Source organism: Protomyctophum bolini, assembly GCF_963924005.1.
Source record: "Protomyctophum bolini genome assembly, chromosome: 13".
Lineage (NCBI taxonomy): Eukaryota > Metazoa > Chordata > Actinopteri > Myctophiformes > Myctophidae > Protomyctophum > Protomyctophum bolini.
The window spans coordinates 15,509,122-15,522,439 of NC_137874.1; the positions used below are offsets into that span (position 1 = coordinate 15,509,122).

The following is a 13,318-nucleotide window of genomic DNA, read 5'->3' on the forward strand; positions in this document are numbered from 1 at the left end:
TAGGGGGTCTATGGCCAAACTAGGGGTCAAACTCCTTGGGCTAAATTCGGTGAGGTGAACAGTGAGCAGTGAACAGTGAGCGAAAGACTGAAGACAGAAGATTTGGCTTCAGGACCATCAGGCAGGATGTGCAGACACTGAAGGCATCAGTGTCTTTCTCTGTGTCCCCAGCATGTCAACCAAAGCAATGTTACCAAATCAAAGGAGCCTTCACCTCATGTCACCTGGGGCTGGGTGAGCAATCGTATCCTGTATCTAAACTCACAACTAAATACAGACACTTGGCCAGACTGCCGTTTGAAAGGGTCAAACCCCTCATCCTGATTGGGGAAGACCACCCCACCTAATCACACCAACCGAACAAGTGAGGTTGGGGCCTCCAGGTGGGCCAGCAGCCATCTGCACAAGACTGGGCTGGACCCTGCAGGAAAGCAATCTCCAGCCAAGACAATGTAAGTTGACTATAACAGAGCCCCAGAACACAGAGCTCAGGAGAAGGATGGAGAAACACTGGCAGGAGGCCACCAAGATACAATGCCCCAGAGACCCAGAGTGTGCCACCACTGGCAGTAAGGAGATCAACTGCTGCAGCAAAGATGTCATGAAAGGCAAGTCTCCACCAAAAAAAACCCTGAACCTAATCGGGGTGTCAAGAGACCAAAGTTTCTCCCCCACAGTTCCCTGCAGTGGCCAGTGAAGTCAAACTGTGCATCTGTACCTGCAAGGGCAAGTCAAAGGCCAGAAAGCCCACCTCCTTTTAATGTCCTGTCAGTAGAAACTCAACCTGCACCTGAAATAAGCCCTTACCTCTCCCAGAGAAAGTTCATCCTTGAAAATGTAATGATTAGTCGCCAGAATCAAGATCCTTGGTGGTCTAAAACTTGAGTTATTGGTAAAATAACAGCAGGTTGGTGGTCATTTTGAAAAACAATGGCTGCCATGGTCACAGGACAAATCTAAATAGTACCACTGTATTTCTCATCTTTTAAAATGTATGATTAGTCGCCAAAATCAAGATCCTAGGTGGTCTAAAACTTGAGTTATTGTAAAATAACAGCAGGTGGCGGCCATTTTGAAATAAAAATGGCTGCTATGGTCACAGGACAAATCTAAATATTACCAATGTACCCCACATCCTTGAAAATGTATGATTAGTCACCAGAATCAAGATCCTAGGTGGTGTAGAACTTGAGTTATTGTAAAATAACAGCAGGTGGCGGCCATTTTGAAAAATGGCTGCCATGGTCACAGGGAAAGTCTAAATTGTACCACTGTATCCCTCATCCTTGAAAATGAGGTCTTAGTCACCAGAATCAAGATCCTAGGTGGTGTAGAACTTGAGTTATTGTAAAATAACATCAGGTGGCGGCTCTTTTGTAATATGGCTGCCATGGTCACCACGAGACAAATCTGTGATGGCCCCATAGCCAAAAATGTTCCTTAAGGCATGCTCTAACTGTGTGCCAAATTAGAATACTGCCCATTATTCAAAAACAATAATTTTATTGTTTTAGGAACACTTTTGTCAACTCCGTCAGATACACGTCAACTCCGTCAGACACAAAATCTGACGGAGTTGACGTCTGACGGAGTTGACAAAATGGCATTTGTTTTCATCTTAACCCTCTTTAGTACAATGTAGCCATTTTGTTTTTGCTTAATTTTGTTAGCTAAACCTAACCCCTAAACTAAAATAATAAACATTATTTTGGAATTCTTAACAAAGATCATAAAAATGTGCAGACGGAGTTGACATGTAAAAGCTGTGACCACATTGTTATCAACATTGTTTGTTTAAAATATCAAACAATTGAATGCTTGTCAGACCAGGTACTCCACTGTTGCAACAAATATAAATGGGACTTGGAAAAGGAGTCTTCAGGCTAAATCTGTCGACAATATTTTCTGATTAATTTAAGACTTTTAAAAAAACCTGACGGAGTTGACGGAGACGTGGGACGAACATTTGATATGAGATATTTAATAGAAAATATAAATTAAAATTAACTGTGTATATTATTTGCTATCTTGTTGACAATCTACTTTAATTTAGTATGTATATTTATGTGATTGTGACAGTATTAGACACTTTTTTGGCAGTTTGAAATTGTGGCCACTTGCTGGGGACAGGCTAAATACAGGCCTTTTTGGGTACAGGGCCTGCTTTTAACTAATTCAGATGGAATATGAAAACAATTATAATGAAATTAAGGGCATAATAATACACAACTGTATTACACTTAACTTTGCAAGTGCTTTTATTTTTATGAATTAATTTATTTTTTACATAAAATAAGGCTCTTATGTGTGGGACATGTTTTTTCCACTTTTGTCCCTCATCTCAAGAATGAGTGACATATATATATATATATATATAGGCTTTGTATGCGTGTGTGTGTGTGTGTGTGTGTGCGTGTGTGTGTGTGTGTGTGTGTGTGTGTGTGTGTGTGTGTGTGTGTACAAAAGAATGTCATGAGTTTTCATTTTGATACCGATAGTAGTCACCTACCGAACTTAATGGTAGTTCCATTGATCCAAGTTGGAACAAAAATAAACATGTTCTGAAAATGCATCTTTGACCACTTAACACGGCAGATAAATTGCTGCTGTGTTAAGTGGTCAGATGGGTGGGCCATGGCCATGGGGAGTATGGTATAGCGAGGAAAAAAACGTCTCAGCTTTGTACTATATTGTGGACATCTTTTTGAAAAGATTCCAGCATGCTGTTCTAATCGTTGAATAGTGTTCTTTTCCTTTATCCTTTCAAAATATTTGTATTGTTCCACATTCATGTATTTCAAAATATAACAACAAGGCTGTTTATTAGTTGTAGGTCAGGTTGTACTGCTTTCAAGACAGCACGGCTAATTATTTAATCATTAAACTTATGATTTGCTGATTACCTGCTGTAATGCACTCCAAGTGAAGTTTTTTTTTTTGGTAATTATCTTCATTCAGATGTACACCAATTATAAAACTATATATATTTTTAGCCAGTGCAAACTATGCTGCTCATACAGTAATAAGCTGTTATGTTACCAAACACTGCTCTCAAGTGGGCATTTCACTATAATACAAACAGCACAGGCAGGGAGTCAACCATGGTCTGAACGAACCAATGTTTGACAAAGTTGGCACTAAAATGATGAACAATATATGTACAATATTACTCAAGTCCTTTCCCCCCCATCTTGTCCTATAGCCCTATCTAGACATGTCGTGACACTCTTCGGGGACTTGACCCTGAGGTTGAGAGTCACTGGACTTCAGCACTTGGAATATGTTTGAAGGAAAGAGCTCTTGCAGTCATCCACAGATCTATAGTAGCTACATCCTTGGATGTACCGGTATCTAAACCTAGTCCAGACCACCCTCATGAAAACCTAGACCCACAAGAATGAAGGTGACTAGTCTAGACGTGACTACATACTACAGTAAAAGTTTTGATTTGTCCATTAAACTCTCTGTACAAGTGCAACAAAATAGACCCGTAATGATCCATTTGTATGGCCTCATTTAAATTCATTTAAAGGCTTCTATTGTCCAACTAACAGATGTCTATGGCGTTTTCTGAAAAACTTTAAAACTAAAAATGTTTATGCATAAATATTACATAATATAGAAACATTTTTATTTTTTTTAACAACTAAAATTAGGTGTTGCCAGCTTGAAAGGTATAACCACGTACAGTATAGGTGTTCTAGGTCTAAATGAGTTAAATTAAGTGGGTTGCTGGAGTTATTGCAACAAACATTTCAATACGTGCATATAGTCATGCATGATGTCTGAGGGAGTATCATCCATCATCAAAAAGGTTATGAGGACCCCAGACAGAATTCCCCTCGTGTGACCAACTCCTGGGTGCTTTCCTAATGAGCCCCGTTTGTAATGTAATCGCTAGAGAATGCTGTTTAATGACTTCACATTTAAACAAACAAACCTTTTAGTGTACAGACTCATGGCTAATTAGTCCCAATTGCGTTCATTAACCATGCACTTAACAAGTTTAGTTTATACTTTGTTGCAGGCCGGGCGCCATGGGGGTGCCATTGCAAGTTCTGACCCCAGTTTTATACTGTACTTGTGATCTTGTGGATCTGCCAAATGTTCACCCCAGAAAAGGGATAGTAGGGTTCAATTAAACAGACAGTTGATCTGTATGTATAGCTGGTCACTCAAAAAATAACAAACAGCTGATCTACAAGCTCACAACAACATCTCCGACTCCAACCCCAACCCCTAAATTCATAATCCTAACCTAAAAAGAAAAATCCCTTTCAGACACACTTACCGGTACATTCATAATAAACCTAAAAGGCTATACAAAAGTTGATCAGTTGGCATTAATCAAGACACCAAAGTTCCAATAAATTACCAATGGCCCATCATTCACATGAAATATAATAGTATTTTTCTTTCTATTTTTTTGTACTGAGTGTCATGGATGAAACCATTATTTAGAGGGGTACCCTGAGCCAAAAAAGTTTGAGAACCTCTACATTGGTACATTACATATACGTACTATGAGGTATACAGGCACACCTCCTGCACTCAGGAGCACCTGTAGGATTCAGGGACAGATACCTCACTAGTCACTACTATTATTTTATGAATTATAGTGATATAAATGTAATTCTTTTAGGTCTACTACATTATCTGGTGCTGGGAGTCTGGTGCAACGCACAGGGCCTGACCTGGTGAGAGCAGGAGTGGACCTGGTGAGACGTAGGAGGGGCCCGGACAGGTGTCAACCCACAGAGCCTAGTCCTTCCATGTGCCAGAATGGTACCTCCCAGTCCCGGCAGAGTAGTTCAGGAGGAATGGATTGTGTGGCCCTGGTTTTTCCCTAATGGGACTTATCGAGGGTAGCTACTGGGACGTAAGTCAGGACTTGATCACTCCCGGCTGGGTCACCTGAGTGAGGGGTATGATGTTGCGAGACCCGAAACCCCGATGACCTTGGGATACATCACTGAGGATACGTCCCAGGTGCATCCATTTATGTATGTATTTTGTTATATGAGTGCAGCCATTATTTTTGCTTTGCATTCCAATAATGTCAACGCTTAAATTGTGTAATATACTATAGTGTAATAATATAACCTTCATCTTCAGTTTTAATTCAGCAGAACTTGAAAATGAGATTAATTAGCCCGATGTCTGAACACAGGTTTTTGTTTACAAGCAGCGTTCCCTAGTGATGACATCATGAAGGGTGCATATTAGAAAGGATCCCAGGAGTCAGAGAGCAAAGAGAGTCCTTCATTCTGGGGTCACCATACCCTTTAGAAAGATAAACTAATCCTGAGGGATTACTAGGCACTTCACATGACCTCTTGCTACAGTAGTTTATATATATATATATAGATCCCCCCCCCCCTCTTTTGTCTAGGTTGGAGAACATTTTCATATTGATGTGTGTCTTTCGGAAGAGGGAAGCTTTGGATTTCAGTTATGACCTTTCCAATGACCTTTCTCAGAACTGCCCCCCAAGCTTCTAGAGATACCCCTGGTAAAATATTATTCAAGAGTATTTGACTTTAAAAAATACTCAGGTATTCAAAAGTATAAATTACAAAATTACCTTTTCTTTTTAAATATCAATGCATTGATGTATTGATGTTGTTGTTGTTGTTGTTTTAATTGTAAAGATTTTCCACACATTTACAAAATAATCTCAATAATAGTGAAAATAGCTAGCAGATCCACAGACATGGTATTTTTCACTATATTTGAAATGGGGCTTACGTGGTTAATTCATAATGTAGGCTACTTATCCTTTCATGATAGAAATGTAGTGGAGGCCTACAATATTTCTCTTTTAAATGTAGTAGAGTGAAGTATCCAAAAATACAAATACTAATACTAATACATAAAAAAAGTAAATGTACTTAATAATTACTGTCCACCACTGGATATAATAAAAAGGCTTTCCTCTTCTTCTATTAACTAGTCAACTAGAACCAATCTCATCATCACGGAACTGTTAAGGCTTAGCAGCATGGTTGGTAGAACTTATTTTAAGGTAACACGAAGTCCGTTGCTCAATTATGCCCCCCTACAACTCATGGTTTGTTCGTTCACTTCGTTGTGAACTTGGAAGCGATTATGAAAGCAACTAAAATCTAAATGACAACAGGCCAGACAGCATAACCTCTGCAACGCGAGGTACGTTTAATACTAGCTTATGTAGCCGTCTGCTTGTTTTGTTGGCACATATCGCCATTTCGGTACAAGTTAACAAATGCTAACTTAATGCAGATATGCTGTGTGTGTATCGCGCGTCAGTGACCTAGCTCTGAAATAGCCCTACAAGTCAGAACCCAATGGTACTGAAGTTTCTGTAGTATGGGTCCCCAGCATGTATATTCGTACGTCTCTAAATGTTTTGTTGAATTGAAAATGGTAGGCCCTATTGTAAACAAGTGTAATGCTTTATGGTGTCTTGAAATGTACTGTAATTCTGCAAACTGTTAATAAATCAATCAATAAGGGAGGGGGGGGATCAAAATTTCATCATGCTTTAAGTAGCATGTGACGTGCTGAATCCATTCCAAGCATTGGTTTTGCACAAAAATCGGGCTAAAAACGGCCATATGGCTATGGCCGGTTTCTTTTAACACCAATGAGTGTTAAAAAATGGAATGGATCCAGCATCATGAAAACCCCCTAGTTTGACATGTCACATGCTAATTTTTAATGTTTTGCCTTCTATAGGTTGTTAATGGTATGGTCACATATTATGCCAATTATGAAAATTGCTCAACATATGCAAGTTAGCATCCGGCAGTTCCAAATGGTGGGCAGTGGGCACCCATACTCAACATTTCTAACATAAAACCTTTGTGTACTCAACATGTCTGGGTTCACAACGGGGCTCTATGGACTGGCAAGTAGACTAAGTACGAGCATCATGTGAACCATGGCTATCAGTCTGAGTGACCCTGTTTAAATGGCGACTTCCGAAATATGTCTGCCGTCTGGTTATAACATTACTGCTTCTAGGTCTTTTTTGCTGCAAATAAAATAACTGCAAATAAAAAACTTATCTTGGATGCTATCATTTATATTTTTTAATGTCTGGCATCTAGAGTTCCAATATCAATACCCTAGCTGCAATTTGCAACACTAGATTTATTTAAACGGGCACAGCATGAAAAGACATTAGGGGAGCTAGCATGGTCATCTAAGGTCATCGCCACATGCAAGCGTGTAGCATGCGGCTTAGATGCTTTCACCTTTATTTAATATTTTTTATGGAGGGATAGACAGTAGGCTGACAGGAAATGGGGGGGGGGGGGGGGTGACATGCAGTGAAACTGCATGCCAAGCCAAGGTGACTGGACCGGTGACTGGACACGGCCCAGGCCAAGTTTTTGTTTCTTTAAAGTACCATAGATAGACATGTTATGAGACTTTCCGTCAATAATAAATTCCATTCATGCGATTCTAGTCTGATTGCGCTACTCAATATTTGGGCACGGAGGAATTGTGACGTCATCATGACGACAGGAGTAAATGCAGCGGTATAAAACTGAATTGCCCTGTTTAAGGCAACCACACTGTCTTAATTTAATCTTTAATAATTGTGTTGTTTAATCACAGGCATAGAAACGGGCATACCCATCTTTGCATTATGGCATCGCCATCACCTCATAATCGCAGCAGGAATGAGGAGGAAGAAGATGACCCTGTGGATCGAATGATCGCGCGCACCGGCTGCGCTGAGCTGCACTACACGCTGCAGGAGTGCATGGCAGAACACCAGGACTGGAGGAAATGCCAGGAGCAGGTCAAGACCTTGAAAGACTGCATGATGGCGTTCCAGAAGTCACGAGAAGAACAGCTGCTAAAGCAGCGGCAGACCGCCACAGAGTAAAAGGTAAATGGTGTATTTATATAGCACCTTGGCAAGGTGTTTTACAATGATTTTGTATTACATTCATATACCTATGGCGGAGAAAACCATGCAAGACACCAACCTGTACATCGGGAGCAATTAGGGGTTCAGAGTCTTGCTCAAGAACATTTCAACACTAACTCTGGGGGCCCCCGGGATCTAACTGCTGACGTACAGTTGCCATGCCGCCACTCTCCCCCTGATCCACTGCCACCCCTGGCCTGGACACAACATAGTATGAAAATAAAGATGGTTGTGTTAACTTGTGTATCAAAATACAGAAGGCGAAGTAGCTATCCTTCATGCTGTTCGACTTGTATGAATGAATGCACTGCGAAATGTCTTGGATATTAAACTTAAATAATAAAAATCACACCCGTGTGAAGTGAGGGCCGCTAATATATTAAAGTCTAACTCATGTTGATTAGGTGATGTAATGGTGATGTAAAACAAACATTACATTCTCTTTAAGGACAAGATGACGTAAATGTTCCCTTCATTGTCAATGGCGTTTTTAAAACAAATAACTAAAAACAAGCACCCCCAGACTCTAAGTGGACAGTGGACTCTTCTTCCTGTTTGACAGACTCGGACCCACAACACAAGATTGTACTTAGTGTCTATTGTACCTAAAACTGTGGATGATATCTAATTTTCATATTTCTGGTGCATTTTACACAGTTGTTGGTACTAGGGCCCTCATTTATCATTGTCAATGGAGTGTAAATTCCATTGTAAGTTTTGGAGTACGTTCACATCGGCACAGCATTTATGAAGTCATCGCAATCAGCTGATCCTTGCGTAATTTCGATCGTAGCATTGTGACGACTGAAATCAATCTGGCACGCCCTATAAAATCAAGCATCACCCTCGTTTTTGCGACATGAACAACTGCAATACGACCAAACAATGTATGGAAACCATAGTTACATGATGGAAAGCCAATAAAAAAAGTTTCCCCTGATCGCCTCGCTGGCTGTTAATATGTCATGTCCGCGCAGGCACGCACCTATGCAAGTGTGCACACTGGAATGAAACGCCAGTAGGATTATTCCGTGAGGCTACAACCTTTGTCAAGTATAGGCAACATTAATCACATATCACAGTTGCATCGTCATTAATGGAATAAGTTCGTACTTTGTAGGATATTTAATTAACCCATTCTTAAGAAGTGTGCAGTGCACTGGAGGAGTTTGTACAACAACTGTGCTTTTGAAATATCTTAATTGTAACCATGAACAACACCAAATCACTGATTTGTCCAATGATCGATTGGACAAATCGATAGCCTGGTGACTGTGGGATTGTCATTTGTGTAGTCATGACATAAATGCCCTATACTTGTTGGTTTTTCATTGAAATTTAATGAATAAATCTTTCAGTTTTCACTTCAGTTATACAGTAGTTTGCTTGATTTATTATTATTTTTATTTATTTTCAATATGTCCCTACACAATGGCAGCCTTGCATGCACCTGTGTTGTGGGTTTATATTGTATCTTTAAAAAGTCACACTCGTGTGAAGTGAGGGGTGCCTGGTAATGTTGAAATGTAGCATAATTCTGACTTTTATTGTCTCTTATTATTTACCGGTATGTGTGACTGTGTCAGTGTGTCAGTCTGTGAATAACTAAGGAGTTGCACACCCAGTGCAAACAATTTGTGCTCGTGTTTGGCCCCAGTCATGATACGCTGCAGTACCTATATGATTGGCACTTGGGATTTCCCTCTCGGTTCTGGGGTTTGTGTTGGTCAGATCGGAATGAAACTTTTGCACTTTTTTAAATCTCATTTCTGATAAGAACTGGCTATGGCAATTAGACAACATGCTTATACTGTACCACCACATGCTTTTTTTGACCTATGTTGCCAAAACACGGCAGTTCACACATCTAACAAAACAGCTGCTTTGAAAGATTCCCCCACGGCGGCTGTCTGGTGCTGAAAGGATAGCGGCCAAGGACACATACTATTCTTCCTGAGAAAAAAGAGGGAAGGTAAATAAAGCGTGCGTACGTGCTTGTCAGGTGTTGAATGGTTTGCCTGAGATTGTTAAACAGCGTATACATTTATTGCAATTCAAAAGATTATACTGGTGGAGTGATTCATTGCTTTATTGACCAAACTTGTTATTGATCAAATGTGCACATTATGATATATGATATAGTACTTTATTGTCAGTTCACAGTTTCACACTGAAATTTGTCTTGCGACCCAGCAGCCAAGTATGCAGAACACATACACATTTACAGTACACATTTGACATAACATAAAGAAGAAAACTATTTGACATACATAAAGACATGAAGACAAGAGCAATGTCCACTGCCTAGATTACTCCATGGCAACTACTACTCCTGATTAAGCCTCAAAGTTGACGGGTGGACAAAGGACCTCTTTAGTCTGACCTTATTGTATGCTGGTTCACCATATCTACTTCCTGAAGGTAGCAACCTATGTTCTCCATACAACACATGGTTAGTATTCGAGGTGATATTCCTTGCTAACCTTAGGATGCTGTTATCATATGTGGATGTATAAAGTTTCTGAAGTGGTTGTCCAACAATCTTTGAACAAATGTTCAGTTGTTGCAGCAGTTGTGACCTTACCAGGTGGTACTACAGTACTGAAGAACACTCATAATAACAGAAGTGAAGAACAAAAGAAGAATCCGTCTACTAGCACCGAAGGATCTTAGACGGCGAAGGAAGTAGATTATTTGCTTTGTTTTCTTACACACTGAATCAATCTGATCTTTCCATCACAACGGATGGTCTATTATGGATTTTTGTTTTTGTTTTATTATGTTTATGTTCCTCATATGTTCTTACTTGTTAAAAAGTAATACATGTAATTAAAAGCACTAATAAGCTATACAAGCTTCTGCCTATACCTTTTCGATCAGGCTAAAAGAAAAAGCTTGTTGTAATGATTCACTCTGCATTGTTCAAAGAGTATCAAATTATTCAAATATAGTAAAAGCATAATTCAGTAACAACTTACTAAGATGCAGAACTCTACAATGTCCCTCTCCATTTAGCTAAAGGCCTTAACAGATGAGGCCTACAGTACAACAAAGTGGTTCCTATGATCACTGAATAGTACCTGGAAGACTAATTATATATTTTAGAGTGTGATACATTTGGACTAATTGGCTATCCTGTGCTCTCCTGGGTTAGTGTATAGGATGTTGTCTTCTTTTCAACATAATTAGAGGACCGTCCTTTATCTCTTGTGGCAGCCAGGTAGAAAGCCTATATATTCAGAATCGATGGATTTAGTTTAGAAACAAAGGCAACTAATTGGACCGCTAACATCACAGGTGAGCTACATTCACATTGTTTTGGCATCCAGGTTTTTGTTGTTTAATTATCCAGAAAGATAATTGTGCATTAAGTGTAAATGTTGAGGTATCTTGGTAGTAGCTATTTAATAATATTTCCCCCTGTTCTTTTTTCCAAGGTTGGAGAACATTTTCATGTTGATGCATGTCTTTCGGAAGAGAGAAGCTCTTCAGTTATGACCTTTCCCATGACCTTTCTCAGGACTGTGGTTAATGACTCACTTATCATTCATCCCCCAGGCTTCTACATCGTTGGGTTTGAAACTCTGCCTTTCATTAATGTCTACTTTATTTTTCTAGCATTTGTTTATGTGGTTACCGTCCTGTCCAATAGTCTGTTGATCTACATAATTGCATTTAATCACAGTTTACAAACACCAAAGTTTTTGGCTGTTGGAAACCTTGCGTTAATCGATTTAATCATGAACACATGCACTATTCCAAGTATGATTAAGATATTTCTCGCCAAGGATAATTTTGTGGCATTTGATTTATGCATGGTGCAGATGTTCATTTACTACACGTTTGTGTCGCTTGAATCCTTTGCTCTTGCTGTGCTTGCCTACGACCGGTTGATCGCAATATGTTTCCCCCTGCGTCAGCACGCCATCAACACAATGAGAAGCATGTCTTGTATCGTCGCGTTGGTCTGGTCTCTTTGTCTGGGGACAATAACATTTTCTACCACAATCATGACAAGACTCTCCTTTTGCAAGTCCGTCAAGGTGTTCAGCTATTTCTGTGACTATGCACCTGTGTTTAGGCTTGCTTGTAATGATTACACACTGCACTGGACTGTTGCTTCAACTCTGAGTTTAGTGTTCCTTATTGGACCCTTTATTATAATTGTGCTGTCATATACTGCCATACTGGTGACTGTGTTCAGGATGAAATCGTTGGACAATCGGGCTAAAGCTCTGGCTACCTGCATTGAGCATCTCGTCCTTGTTGCTGTGTTTTACATTCCAATTTTCACCATTTTTTTAATTGGTTTTTATCTTGGAATAATAGACCCAGACCAGCGCGTTTTGAGTCTATCGCTTTCCTCGTGCATTCCTCCTTGCCTTAACCCCATCGTATACTCTTTGAAAACTAAAGAGATCAAGATCAGGGTTCTTAAACTTGGCAGAAAACGAAAAATTGTCGCCAAGCCTGTTAAAATGTAAAGTCATTTGTGGAAGGATTTTAAACTCTGCGTCAGTATGATGCAGGGCTTCTTCTTTTTTTGAGTGGTGCAACCACTCCTACATCCAGCAATGTCCGTGTACCTGTTTGTTTGTTTGTTTGTGATGTAGGTCAATGAGCACGAGTATGTGACTTATTAATAGCAGTAGGGGGCGCCAGAAACAGAGAGAGGGGTAGTGCTGTGTCTCTAATGAGAGAGAGAGAGAGAGAGAGGGAGAGGGGGGGGGGAATTGCACCACTCAGTTCACACGTGTGTGATGTTTTTACTACATTAAACCATAATATGGTTTCATGTAGTAAAGTTTGTTCATTGTGTAAAGTTTGTGTCGCATCAATTGCACAAAACAATTGTATTCATTTCATCATAAGTCTTCCTGTCAGTGTATGTGGGTTTTTATTTGAAACCTTAAATTAATATCAGCAAAGTTCATTCATGGAAAAATAAAGTGTGTGTGTGTGTGTGTGTGTGTGTGTGTGTGTGTGTGTGTGTGTGTGTGTGTGTGTGTGTGTGTGTGTGTGTGTGTGTGTGTGTGTGTGTGTGTGTGTGTGTGTGTTTATTTGCCTTTCATGCAGGCAATTTACATGAATTGATGTACACTGTTGTAAAAGTAAACTGCAAGCTTGAGGCTAATCTACAGACCATCTCTGGTACAGTATGTCATTAAATTATGTCATTCTATTTGGTATTTCTTTATTGAATGATGCGACTAATTTGTCATCCAAGTGGTGGTGAAATATTCCAAAATCATGTTACAGTGTTGTTTTCTTATCATGTTAATCAAATTTATTTATATAGCACATTTAAAAAAACAACTCTCATTGTACCACAGTGCTTTACAGGTCAGAATAGACAGAAAAACAGAACAGTGAACACATGCACAGACATAGGCT

General features: G+C 39.6%; 2 protein-coding genes across 2 annotated transcripts; both read left to right on the forward strand.

The window, feature by feature from the left end:
- The first annotated feature begins 6,042 nt into the window (after positions 1 to 6,042).
- On the forward strand, positions 6,043 to 9,291 carry coa4 (cytochrome c oxidase assembly factor 4 homolog). The gene is made up of 2 exons (XM_080779445.1): positions 6,043 to 6,168; positions 7,606 to 9,291. The coding sequence occupies exon 2, from the start codon at positions 7,637 to 7,639 to the stop codon at positions 7,877 to 7,879; it is 243 nt and encodes an 80-aa protein (XP_080635571.1). The 5' UTR covers positions 6,043 to 6,168; positions 7,606 to 7,636; the 3' UTR covers positions 7,880 to 9,291.
- or41a3 (odorant receptor, family 41, subfamily A, member 3) lies at positions 7,758 to 12,408 on the forward strand (the record flags this gene model as incomplete). The annotated part of the gene is made up of 2 exons (XM_080781063.1): positions 7,758 to 7,882; positions 11,362 to 12,408. Exon 2 carries the CDS (start codon positions 11,419 to 11,421, stop codon positions 12,406 to 12,408), a length of 990 nt encoding a protein of 329 aa, XP_080637189.1. The 5' UTR covers positions 7,758 to 7,882; positions 11,362 to 11,418.
- Between the last annotated feature and the right edge of the window lie 910 nt (positions 12,409 to 13,318).

Excerpts from the sequence above, each read along its gene's own strand:
- coa4 (XM_080779445.1), top strand. The coding sequence starts at position 7,637 with ATGGCATCGCCATCACCTCATAATCGCAGCAGGAATGAGGAGGAAGAA.